General features: G+C 42.7%; 1 protein-coding gene across 1 annotated transcript in view; it reads left to right on the top strand.

The window, feature by feature from the left end:
- Positions 1–4,316: 4,316 nt before the first annotated feature.
- POU2F1 (POU class 2 homeobox 1) overlaps positions 4,317–13,088 on the top strand; it is a 92,198-nt gene continuing 83,426 nt past the window's right edge. The window contains exons 1-2 of the mRNA XM_077479745.1: positions 4,317–4,376; positions 6,403–6,503. Of these exons, the coding sequence (XP_077335871.1) occupies positions 4,322–4,376; positions 6,403–6,503 (156 nt within the window). The 5' untranslated portion in view covers positions 4,317–4,321. The remainder of the gene's footprint in view (positions 4,377–6,402; positions 6,504–13,088) is intronic.

Genomic DNA, 13,088 nt, shown 5'->3' on the forward strand with positions numbered 1-13,088 from the left:
TAACACGCTTTACATGCATTACCAACACATGTGCATTTTTGTACCGTGCCAAAAAATGGTGCATTCTACAACGCACGTCCATCGGCAAGGTCCATTCACAATAAATGTCCCCACATAGTTACATAGTAGGTGAGGTAAAAAAAAAAAGACTCAAGTCCAACCCATGTGTGTGATTATATGTCAGTATTACATTGTATATCCCTGTATGTTGTTGTCGTTCAGGTGCTTATCTAATAGTTTCTTGAAACTATCGATGCTCCCCGCTGAGACCACCGCCTGTGGAAGGGAATTCCACATCCTTGCCGCTCTTACAGTAAAGAACCCTCTACGTAATTTAAGGTTAAGCCTCTTCTCATTTTAATAAGTGGCCTCGATTCTTGTTAAACTCCCTAATTGCAATGTTCTCCCTATTGTGGGATCACCAGTACGGTATTTATATAATGAAATCATATCCCCTCTCAAGCGTCTCTTCTCCAGAGAGAATAAGTTCAGTGCTCGCAACCTTTCCTCATAACTAATATCCTCCAGACCCTTTATTAGCTTTGTTGCCCTTCTTTGTACTCGCTCCATTTCCAGTACATCCTTCCTGAGGACTGGTGCCCAGAACTGGACAGCATACTCCAGGTGCGGCTGGACCAGAGTCCTGTAGAGCGGGAAAATTGGACCCCTTTCACACTGAGGAGCTTTTCAGGTGCTTTTACGCTAAAAAAAAGCATCTAAAAACCTATTTCCATTTAAAATCAGTGAATGCTTTCACACCGGGCCAGTGCGCTGGCAGGGCAGTGAAAAAAACGCCCCTCTCCATTGAAATGAACAGAAAGCTCTTCAAAAGCGCTCAGTATTTTACTGGCAGTTTGGAAGTGCCTCCGTGTGAAAAGGGGCCTTATTGTTTTATCTCTGGCGTTGATCCCCTTTTTAATGCATGCCAATATTCTGTTTTGCTTTGTTAGGCTCAGCAATGGCATGCAATGCCAAGCTGCTGCTATATCATCTACTAGGACCCCCAGGTCCTTTTCCATCCTAGATTCCCCCAGAGTTTCTCCCCCCAGTGTATAGATTTCATTCATATTTTTGCCACCCAAATGCATTATTTTACATTTTTTCTACATTGAACCTCATTTGCCATGTAGTTGCCCACCCCATTCATTTGTTCAGATCTTTTTGCAAGGTTTCCACAACCACATCCTGCGGAGAAGTTATTGCCCTGCTTAGCATCGTCCACAAATACAGAGATTGAACTGTTTACCCCATCCCCATCCTCCAGGTCGTTTATGAACAAATTAAACATGATTGGTCCCAGCACAGACTCTGTACATGATATCCCCTGTACATCACATTTAACACAGGCAGTAAAGCACAGCACAGGGCCCCCAGTGTGAGCGAGCCATAAAATGCAATAATCATGTGATGTGATTACTGTTCCTAAAAGACTGACAGTTATATACATGGCACAATACTACTTCTATTGTTACATTGACTGGAAGCTTTTTTTTTTTGTTTTTTTTTTGTTTTTTTTGTTCTTTGTATGTAAATTTATACACTATCACTTCCTGTCTTCTGAATGCTGGGTGTAATTCTCAGTATCTGTTTATTCTATATGTATGAATGATGCACAGTATCACTTCTCTTGTGCTGTATGCGGGGTGTAATTCTCAGTATCTGTTCCTATTCTGTGTATATTGACTCTGCACAGTACTACTTCTCTTGTTCTGTATGATGGGTGTAATTCATTTGAGTGTAGTTCTTATTCCATATCAGGGATATGCAATTAGCAGACCTCCAGCTGTTGAAAAACTACAAGTCCCACCATGCCTCTGCCTCTGGGTGTCATGCTTGTGGCTGGTCTTGCTATGCCTTATGAGATTTTTTAGTTCTGCAACAGCTGGGGGTCCGCTAATTGTGTATACTTGTTCTGTATGTATGGTCTCTGCACTATACCACTTCTCTTGTCCCGTATGCCAGGTGTAATTCTCAGCAGGGTGGATTTGATTTAAACCAACTCAATTTAAATCATCATTTTTAAAGAGCAGCTGTCATCTCTGTCCCTCAGCGACTCCTCCTCTGACCCGCCATTGACTCACCGACAGTCCCATTCACTTAAATGGGATGGCTGGTAATGCGGCAGTGACACAACAAGGTGAGGGACGGGGCGGCAGCAGTGAGTGGATGCCCCGCTGACAATCGCTGCCATGATGGATCTGAAATGACAGGTGCTCTTTAACCACTTCAGCCCCGGAAGATTTGGCTGCTCAATGAGCAGGTCATTTTTTGTGATTCTGCACTGCGTGGCTTTAACTGACAATTGCGCAGTCGTGCGATGTTGCACCCAACCAAAATTTGAGGTCCATTTTTCTCCTACAAATAGAGCTTTCTTTTGGTGGTGTTTTATCATCTCTGTGGTTTTTATTTTTTGCGCTATAAACAAAGAGCGAAAATTTTGAAAAAAACAAAACAAAACGCCCCATTTTGTACTTTTTGCTATAATAAATATCCCCAATTTTTTTTTTTTTTTTTTATTTTTTTTTTTAAGCACATATTTTCCACTGTTTTGGCTGATATGTATTCGTCTACATATTTCTGGCAATAAAAATCACAATACGTTGGTTGGTTTGCGCAAAAGTTATAGTGTCTACAAAATAGAGGAAAGATTTCTGTTTTTTTTTATTACTAGTAATGGCGGTGTTCAGCGATTTATTTATTTATTTTTTATTTATGGGGACTGCAACATTGTGGCGGACAGATCGGGCACTTTTGACACATTTTTGGGACCATTGGCATTTATACAGCGATCAGTGCTATAAAAATGCATGGATTACGATGTAAATGTCACTGGCAGGGAAGGGGTCAACACTAGGGGCGATCAAGTGGTTAAGTGTGTTACCTAGGAAGTGATTCTAAGGGGGGGGGGGGGGGGGCGTTGGGACTGCCTGGGTGAGAAGAGCAATCATTGTTCATACTTGGCATGAACAACAGATGGCTCTCCTAACCCCTGACAGCACGGAGATCTGTCTGGTTTACATTGACAGATCTCCGTTCTGTCTGTATGGAGCGATCGCGGGTGCCCCACGGTCATCGTGACTGCTAGGCACTCTCATTGGCACCGGTGTTGTGATGAGCACGCCACCTAGTGTTCAAAAGACGAGCCGACGTATAGCTGCAACTGTTCGCCCAGGGGAGCCAACCTAGCCAGTATAACTGCAGCGGCTGGTCGGGAAGCTGTTAAATGTAAGGACTTATTCTTGCTGGTAGTTCGAATTTTTATTTGCCAACAAAATGAAGGTTTCCTATTTAGAATAATAAGCTGCCAGGTTACTAAAACTGCAATATCAGAACCGATTCAATCATACAGTTTGTAGTGTACATAGATTTGCAAAACAATGGGGTGAAGGAATATTCCTGAACTTTGGTTTATCTTATGGTTACTGTGAAATTTGTATGAATGCATCAATGCAGTGCATGCTATATCAGCTTGCAGAGCTTGGATTCATTGAATGAGGTTACCAAAAATGGAAATCTTTCAGAATATTCAGCCTCATGCCACATAACTAAGCTCTTATCATGCTGAATAACCTAAATTATTAATGTATCTTAAATAGAAAATTATCGATAGATTATTTATTTATTTTTACTCCAAAAAGCATTTTATTAAAATATGATAAAAATCAAAAAAATATTATTATTTTTTTTATCATGATTTATATCCACCCTGATTCTCGGTATCTGTTCCTATTTTGTATATATAGATTCTGCACAGTACCAGTTCTCTTGTCCTGTATGCTGGGTATAATTCTCAGTATCTGTTCCCATGGACATTGCATGGTGCCATTTTCTTTTACATCCTGGAAGTTGTTCATGTTTTTTTGTTTTTTGTGTGTTTAGACATCTCCTTTTTAGGCTATGCTCCTTATACAGTTTACCCCAGTGTAGTGCGGTACGCTAAGAGGCTGAGCCAGCTGCTGCTCAGGTATTCGGGTGAATCCCAACATTATTGTCGGGATCCCTGCAGAGCCTGGACCGACTCGGGGACGTGAGCTGGCGACAATCTTTAGCCCGCTGTTGGCTGAGTCACGGGAGTGCAGAAATAAGTGCACTCCTGTTATCCACATACGAAGTATGGTCAAAAGAGCTTTGGCCTTACTTCTCCTTTTTTTTAAATGGTCAGTCCTCCTCCTAAATTTTATATTTTTGTTTTTTGCCTAAAAAGTTACTGATGGTTTCTTTCTATGGGAAGTACACACTATGCACTCTCATAATTGATGTGTTTGTGGTGTCTGTTTTTTTTAAAATACATTTTACCTTTTCCTTTTCTACAGATGCAAGAATGAATAATCCGTCAGAAAGCAGCAAATCAACAGACAGCGGGGATGGAAACGCAGGTATGGATCTGAATGTGTGCCTGACTGCAATCCTATAACTATAAACTAAACTTAAAGTATAACTAAAGACAAAACTTTTTCTTTTAGTTTTGGATAGAGTGGGGAGGGGATTAGAAGACCTGTCTGTTTTTATTACTGTCTGTACTCCTGTTATGGAGATTCAGCCTCTCTATTTGTCCTGTTTACCATTATCACTGAAAGTAAAAGAAAATCCCACATTTTGGGTTGTCCCCGGAAAAGCAATAAAGGAGATATCTCCCAATGGGGGTCCCCAAGACCTTCCCTTAATTTGCAGTGATTTCCTCTCACTTCCTGTGGGGCTATGGGACAGGAAGTAAAGGGAAATCTCCCCAATGGGACACAGATCGCAGGAAAAAAAAAATCTGACAGGGGTTATAACCCTTCCTTACTCTATCCAAAATGAATAAAAAAAGTTTTGCCTAGAGATCTACTTTAAATCGGGCGGCACAGTGGTGTAGTGGTTGGCACTCTCACCTAGCAGTAAAAAGGGTCGCTGGTTCGAAATCCCAACCACGACACTACCTGCCTGGAGTTTGCATGTTCTCCCTGTGCCTGTGTGGGTTTCCTCCGGGTACTCCGGTTTCCTCCCACACTCCAAAGACATGCAGGTAGGTTAATTGGCTTCTGTCCAAAATTGGCCCTAGTATATGAATGGGGACCTTGGATTGTGGGCTCCTTGAGGGTGGGGACCGATGTGAGTGTGCAATGTACAGGGATAGGGACAATTGTAGAAACTCACTCAGGTTGGACTGGTGTCTTTATTCAACCTTACTATGTAACTATGTAAATCGGGCATAGCATCTGATGGAAATAATTCTCAAAACTGCAGTCCCAGTGCCTGCCAAACAAAAAAAATACATTAGAAATATAAAAATTTTTTCTTTCTACTCCAATTATTACTGATATGTTGTATGTTGCACTTAAAGTGGTCGTAAACCCTTACATATATCCTGTGTAGTGACTGGCCTCAGGTGATAGAGATGAAACAGATCCTCCTACATAAGTTGTGTTTTTTTTTTTTTCCCTGCAGCCCTTTCCCCGCAGCCATTCAAAGTGCAGAATTTTTACCTCTTGTCTGAGCTTTCAGAAAGCGGGTACAGGGAGCTGAAGTTGCACTTTGCAGAGCTCAGTGAGAGCTGATTGTTCCTCACACAGGAACAAAGCTGACGCTGTCAATCACAGGCTGTGTGTTGGAGTCCCCTCCCCGTCTTCTTTTTTACCTCTTGGTGACTGAGCTGTTAATGGGCCGCCTGCCAGAACACTCCAATCAGGGTTCTCCACCATTGGCTGAGAGCGTTGATCGGGAGTAAGGATGAGCTCAGGCATGTTCGCATGCTCCATGTGCAAGATCTTCCGGCGGTCAAGTGGTTAAAGAGAAATTCCAGGAGTAGATATTTTACACATAATTACATTGGTCCAGCTTGGACCAGTGTAACTACCTATCGTACCATACCTGGTCGAAATCACTGAAGGTAGACACTGTTACTCCAGTGATCTTCACTAACTTCGGGGTCCCGTGCTGAGTGGCTGGCCTGCTGCAGGTGTCCGCTCAGCACAGGCACCATTCAGAGAATGCTTTGCATTTTATGAATGAATGCAAAGTGCTCTCTGATTGGAGGAGGTGGAGAAGCCAGCCGGCAGTAACAGCACAGTACCCAAGACAAATCAATTTGCCAATCCCTTGCCTTTGAGCCTTAAAAATTGAGAAAATTGATTTGACAGACTCTGCTGATCCGTAATCATCAGCTAAATCCCAGATGGAACTTCCAGGCCTGAGCGTTAGCAGTGGGACCAAACATTGACAGATTCCTCACTGCCCTTTTTGTTCTAAGGGAGGAAGACCTACCTCATACAAGCACCCTGAGATTGACAGAAGAGACTGGTGTCCTGGATAGTATGGGCGAGGGCTGGTTTCCATAGTCTGCTATATATGTGCCATCTATCGGCTGTATAAAACCATTACATGTTCTTTTAGCATAATAATAATGCTGCAATTTTTTTGCAGGCACACAAACGAACGGTCTGGACTTTCAAAAGCAACCAGTGCCTGTCGGAACGGCCATCACGACAGCCCAAGCACAGGCCTTCCTCGGACACCTCCACCAGGTAAGAATATAAACAGATATTCTGTTCTTTGTCAAGAAAGTACTGTGATATTTTGGATTCTATCCTATTCCTGCTGCTGACTGCTTCTTTCATACCAAATCGATGAATGATGAGAGAAGTCCATCCAAAATCAGAGTTGGTTAAATTTGCCCTTCTGCACAGCAAGGTGTAAAAAAGGAAGGGAATAGGTAATGGGGGGTTGGTGCACAGATCTGTTCACACTCGCAAAGGGTCAGAAGGTCTTGGTCAAATCCTGCTATTAGATAGGAAGATGTCCACTGCCACCAGACTGTCTGTCTCTAACTCTACTCTGTCAGTGAGCTGTCCTTTGTATATTTTCATGAAGGCCAGTAATGATCCGCCCCGTGATGATCCGCTTGCTCAGCGGGGATCGCTCTGTTGTCCCCGCTGAGCCGGCGGCGGACAGGGCGGTCTCTGTGCAGGGACCGTCCTGTTAGATCTCCGCTCTCCTCTATGGGGATCGGATGAGCACGACCCGTCTGTCCGTGTTCATCCGATCCGCTCTGCAGACGGATAGAAAAATAGGATTTTCCTCCGTCTGCAGAATCGGACAGTAGCGGAGGCGGATGGTTAGCGGGTGTCTGCGGATGTTTATCCCCAGACACCCGCTATCCCATAGGAATGCATGCATGTCCGTATTTCATCCGCAAAGGGATGGATGAAATACGGACATAATGTCCGCATGTGTGAAAGGGGCCTAAGAGGACAGTGTTACTCCTGCTATTTTAACCTATTTGTTCAGGTCCCGTGCCAGTGGGGCTGTTTGTATTTTTTTTTTTTTTAAATTTTTTTTTTTAATGTTTTTTAAAGTGGTTCTAAAGTCAGAAGTTTTTTATCTTGTGCATTAAAGGGGTTGTAAACCCTTACAAACCACTTTGACCTACAGGTAAGCCTAGATTGAGACTCTCCCTCACAATTGGCTGAGACGCACAGCGGCCGGCCATTGGCTCCTGCTGCTGTCAATCAAAGTCAGTGAGCCAATGAGCGGAGAGAGGCAGCGGGGCCGAGCCGCAGCTCCGCGTCTGAATGGACACACACAGAGCGACAGCTCGGCTCAAGTGTCCCAATAGCAAGCCGGCTCGAGTGCCCCAATTGCTGTGGGGGCACTCCGCAGGAGGGAACGGCCAGGAGCACCGGAGAGGAGAGGAAGATCGGGGCTGCTCTGTTCAAAACCAACTGCACAGAGCAGGTAAGTATAACATGTTTCTTATTTAAAAAAAAAAAAATGTCCTTAATATAACTTTAAGTAAACTGATATATGTTTTTGTTGTTTGTCAACTATTTTACTTTATTCAGCATCATGGGCTTTTTGAGATCAAAATCAATAAAAATAACAGGAACTAAAGGGGGAATACAGAATTAAGAAAAAAAGGGGGGCGGGGGGGGGGAGCGGTTCTCGCAATACCGCCCATCGTACAAAACATTATAAAGCACATATGCATCAATGCTCAAGACAGTTCTTAGCAACACAATACCATACAATGCAGTACCCATATAATATATAATTTATAAGTTGACTGTCACATGAGAGGGGTCACGGAAGCATCATGGGCTTTTTAAATAAAAGTATCCATAACTGCCTGCTTGCTGACAGTCTGTTTATAAGTGATTGGGCCTTTTTTTTTTTTTTTTTTTTAGCCGGCCATACATGGATAAAAATTCGGCCGGCTCAGCAGGGACAGGTCGAATTTTTATCCAAGTATAGCCGTGGTGTCAGATTCCATTTCATCAGAGGCAGCGTCGGTGTTATGATTGCCCTGAAAGGGCTGGTTGTATCTGTAAGACTAGATGTCCAGAGCACCCCACCACCTTTACATCAGATGTCAACAGTGTCCCCCTTCCTCCCTTACATTACAGTGCTCCCTTCTTACTTCTGCAGGAGGACTAGAGGAGTGCTGAATGTTGAGACCAGGGGAGGCAAATATGAAGGGGTGCTGCGGCTGCACAGAGGTACAGAATCTGTAGAAGGAGTTCTGTACTCCCCTCTGCTGCCGACTGCTGAGACGGGGAAAGGGGTGGGAAGCAGAGATGAGCCTCCTTGGGGTTGCAAGGAGAGGTGCTGGATCTGGCGGAGGAGTTCTGTCCTCCTCTCTGCTGTTGACTGCTGAGACGAGGTGGAGGCAGAGACGGGGGGGGGGGGATTGCCACAGTTGCAGGAGAGGTGCGAGGTCCACATAAAATAGCGCGGAGAGCCGGATTTGGGCAAACCCCTCTTTTTTGTTCCCCCCGAACAATAAATGACACAAGCCCAATCATTGTGTTCTGCCAGCGGAGAGCCTTGTATGAATACAATAGCGCTGTAGGAGGAATTCCCCCATAAGGTTTTTTTTTTCATTTAGATCGCAAAAAATAAAAAAAACCCAGTAGTGATCAAGTACCACCAAAGGGGAGCTCTATTTTTGTGAAAAAAAAATCATATACGTTTTGTTTGAGTACAGCGCTGCATGACCGCACAATTACCAGAAAAAGTAGCGCAGTGCTGAATAAGAAAAATGGCCTGGTCATGAAGGGGGTGAAACCTTCTGGAGCTGCTCAATCGGTTAAAGCTTTTTACTATCAGAGTCGAACACTCAGGTTCGATAGAGGCCCATTAGCCTTATGTTTTTCGGGGGGGGGGGGGGGGGGCAAACTTAAACAACCATGGGGGAATTGTACGAACGTCTGTGCAGATTGTGTGGCTGGAATTTAATGCCGAATTCTTCTAAGGCATGGCAATTGAGGCACATGTGTCGTAGATAGCAATGGGTGTCTATGTACCTGTCCTCTAAGGCAGTGGTTCTCAACCCTGTCCTCGAGCACCCCCAACAGCCCATGTTTGCAGGTTTTCCTTTTATCTTGCACAGGAGTTTCAAATCAGAGTCAATGGTTTGGTATTTTGGACAACTATTTTATCTATGAGAAATTCCCAAAACATGGCCTGTTGGGGGTACATGAGGACAGGGTTGAGAACCACTGCTCTAAAGAGCCGGGATTTGCTGCTGTGCTTGCATGATTCTCTCATTGCTGGCTACCTCCGAACGTCTCTTCACTAAGAAAGATCAACCCAGTCACTGAAATGTGTCCCAGGCCCAAACTTTTTTTTGTTTGTAGTTATGGATAGAATGATGAGGGGTCAGAGCCTCTGTCAGGGTTGTATTGCTGTCTCTACTTGTAAGATTCACCCACTTGATTCGTCCTGGTGATCATTGTCGCTGAGACAGCGATAAAAAAATCAAAGATTTTGAGTTATCACCATCACAGGAATAGAGGGGAAATCCTTCCGATGGAAACACTTGTTGCTGTAACTGTCTAAAACAGTGATGGCGAACCTTGGCACCCCAGATGTTTTTGAGCTACATTTCCCATGATGCTCATGCACTTTGCAATGAAGTGGAGTTGAGCATCATGGGATATTTAGTTCCAAAACATCTAGGATGCCAAGTTTCACCATCACTGGTCTAAAAGGACGCTTTGGAGACCTTTAGGACCTTGGCGATTATTTTTTCTTCTCGCTTTTTCTTGTGTCTTCAAGGAGGATGTTAAGGGGAATCTTCCTCCATAATTCCTAGCATGTCTGCACTTGTAAAAGACAGGGCAATGTGTTATGAAAGATTTGTGTAATCACATAAAATCCGAAAACAAAAAAAATTGAGTGGGATCCACCGCCATTGTGACAATGCACTCAACAGTCCATACATGCCAAACTTGTGTATCTAAACAAGCTTCACCATCACTCCAGTTATGGAAACCTATAAAGTTTGTACACACAAAACGTGTGTGTGTGTGTGTGTGTGTGTGTGTGTATATGTATGTGTGTGTGTGTGTATGTGTGTGTATATATATATATATATATATATATATATATATATATATATATATATATACGCACAAGTGAGCCTCACCACCAATCCAATAATGCAATCAAATAAAGTTCATCCTTATCTCCAAATAGTGTATTCCACCACCGTGACATGCAGCCTCTTACCAGATTATCAGATCCGCAAATTATAGGTGGTCTAAATGGCGCTCTGTATCAGGGTTCTGGAGCCCCAATCAAGGAAACCACAGGGAACACCAGCAAGGATCACAGCAGCGAGATTTCTTTAAGAACTTGGAAGTAACAGGGCACACCAACAGAGATTCAGTGCAATCGCTTGCCTTCTGACATTGATGTCACTCCAGAAAAAGAAATGAACAGCATTCCATAGTGCAACCTGATTACTTCAATTGAACAAATGTGATGTGTATCTAGTCACATAGAACAGCATCATAATAAGCATGTAATAGTTCCAGCAGGCAGGCGTGACGGCGTCTACACAGGCTCCGCCACAAAGTGTTTCATCCAATGGGACGTTCCCAAAGGGCTCGGCCATGCACTGTAAGGGGTAAATTCTTGTTCCCATCTACTCTACCGGTAACAAGCATTTTTGCTTACCTAATCCCTCACTCCTCCAGCATCCGATGCTCACCTATTTTCTCTGACACTCCAGGTTGTGTGTGGGCCTTGGGATTCCTCACTTACAATGTAGGGTCTGCTGGCTCTGTATTGTACTTAATAACATCAGAGCACCAAAGAGTATTGGCTTTAGGGGACCGGTCCCACAGAGCGGAGGAAGCCTTTAGGAGTGAGGGATAAAGTAAGTAAATGTGCTTTCTATTGGTACCCTAAGCAGAAACAAGCACTTTCATATTCCTGGCGTTCATCTTTTAGTGTTGTCTACACTGCTCATTATTGGATTGGGTGACATGTCTCAGACTTTTTCAGTTGTTGGAGAGCAAGCACTATGGGCAAACAGAACCTAATCCTGTCCAATCTACGAATATATGCCTTCCTAAAGATGAACAGGGGTCACTTTTGTGTTAGTTTTATTTGGTTAAGCAGTAGGTTTGCATAGTAGAGTTCTGGCATTTTCTACAGAAGTCTGGATGCCTCCTAAAAGAATTTTTATATGCACTGCTAGAGAGTGCCCACTCCACTGTTAGAGTAAGGTTTGCAAGGCGGTGACACTCTTTACGTTCACTTGTACAGCACACTTCTTCTCTAAAGACTGCAGAGATTTTCTGTTAATAAAAAGAGAGATTACAAAAAAATATCGCTAGGCACAGATATCGGTGTGTACAATCAATCAACTGAACAGCCGGTCTTTTAAAAAATAAATAAATAATTTATTGCCGCCAACTATTTTATTTATATACCTGCCAACAAAACTCTTCAGCACTTACAAATTCATAATAGATCAGAGTGATATTAAACTCACTTGGTCAAAGTTGTTATCTTATCTTGTCTGTTATTCATGTTCATGGGTCCGTCTGCTTGGTTCTCAGGGCCTAAAAAACTGACAGTTTTGATCGCTCGGTTCTCACTGTTAGAGCTGGTGGGGAACAGGTGCCATGTTGGACTGATGCTGCATCCACCTAGGTAAGTATGAATCTGAAAAAAAAAAAAAAAGACTTCTCTTTAAAGTATTAATTTTAAAGAGGAAGTAAAGTCTTCCTTTTTTAATTGTACCTATAGGTAAGCCTATAACGAGGCTTACCTATAGGTACTGTAAATATCTCCTAAACTTGCACCGTTTAGGTGATATTTACTATATACACTGACGTCATTGTCACATGCACCCTGAAGAAACTGCCGCCCATGCCACTTCTTCAGGGCCCTGTGCCGTGACCGACCGGTGGCTCCTGCAATTAGGTGGGAGTGGCATCAAGGTTCCTGACAGTCACAGCGCTGGACCCCGTGAACCCGGAAGAAACTCCAGGGGAAATGCCAGCGGTGTGCGGTCACTGCTGAGAGAGCTTTGCTCTAAGGTAAGTATTTTATAATGGGCTAGTAAATGCATACTAGCTCATTATGCCTTTGACTTACATTTTTTTTTTCGTTTTTTTTTGTTTATTTTTTTTATATTGGTGAAATTATAGATTTTCTAGAAGTGTACATAAATTTATACCCTTGAAAGTTATGGTGGGACAAAAAAACAGTTTTGAAAGCTGAACTCCAGGTGGGTAAGAAAAGATAATGTGTTCATTAGGCTTTCTCTGAATATAGTTAGTCTTGATATCAGGCCCAGTACAGTAGCTTTTTGGACTGGGCAAGGGAGGAGCAGGGAGGGGGGGGGAATAGGATTGGCGCTATACCCTTTAAAAAATTGGAGACTTAGGTATACAATTAGCAAGAAATTTCCAGCAGGCTGGATAATAAAATAAAATAGATATGAATAACTGTGTATGTGTCAGTTAGTGTCAACCAACAATTATTGTATCCTTTAAAGACCATAAGTGTCATAACAAATCATAAATTCATAAATCATTAAACAATTGTAACAGCATGCAATAAAAATATAAAGTGCTAGGTGCTGGTGAACAAATACTGGTATTTGTGACAAAACTATATGAATAAAAAGTAGAGCTTATTATAAAAAGTATATATAAAGGTGTATATATAGAAGAAATATATATAAAAAAAATATATAAAAATATATATATAAAATATTCCGTTGATCTGTTAAACGTATCAAGTCCTCACGTAGTGTAACTGTGATGAAAGGTGCATATTACATGGTTGAATAAAGATGCAAGACGGTGAAA

The sequence above is a fragment of the Lithobates pipiens genome, unplaced genomic scaffold (assembly GCF_037356315.1).
Source record: "Lithobates pipiens isolate NorthernLeopardFrog02 unplaced genomic scaffold, aLitPip1_a1.2 Scaffold_16, whole genome shotgun sequence".
Classification (NCBI taxonomy): Eukaryota; Metazoa; Chordata; class Amphibia; order Anura; family Ranidae; genus Lithobates; species Lithobates pipiens.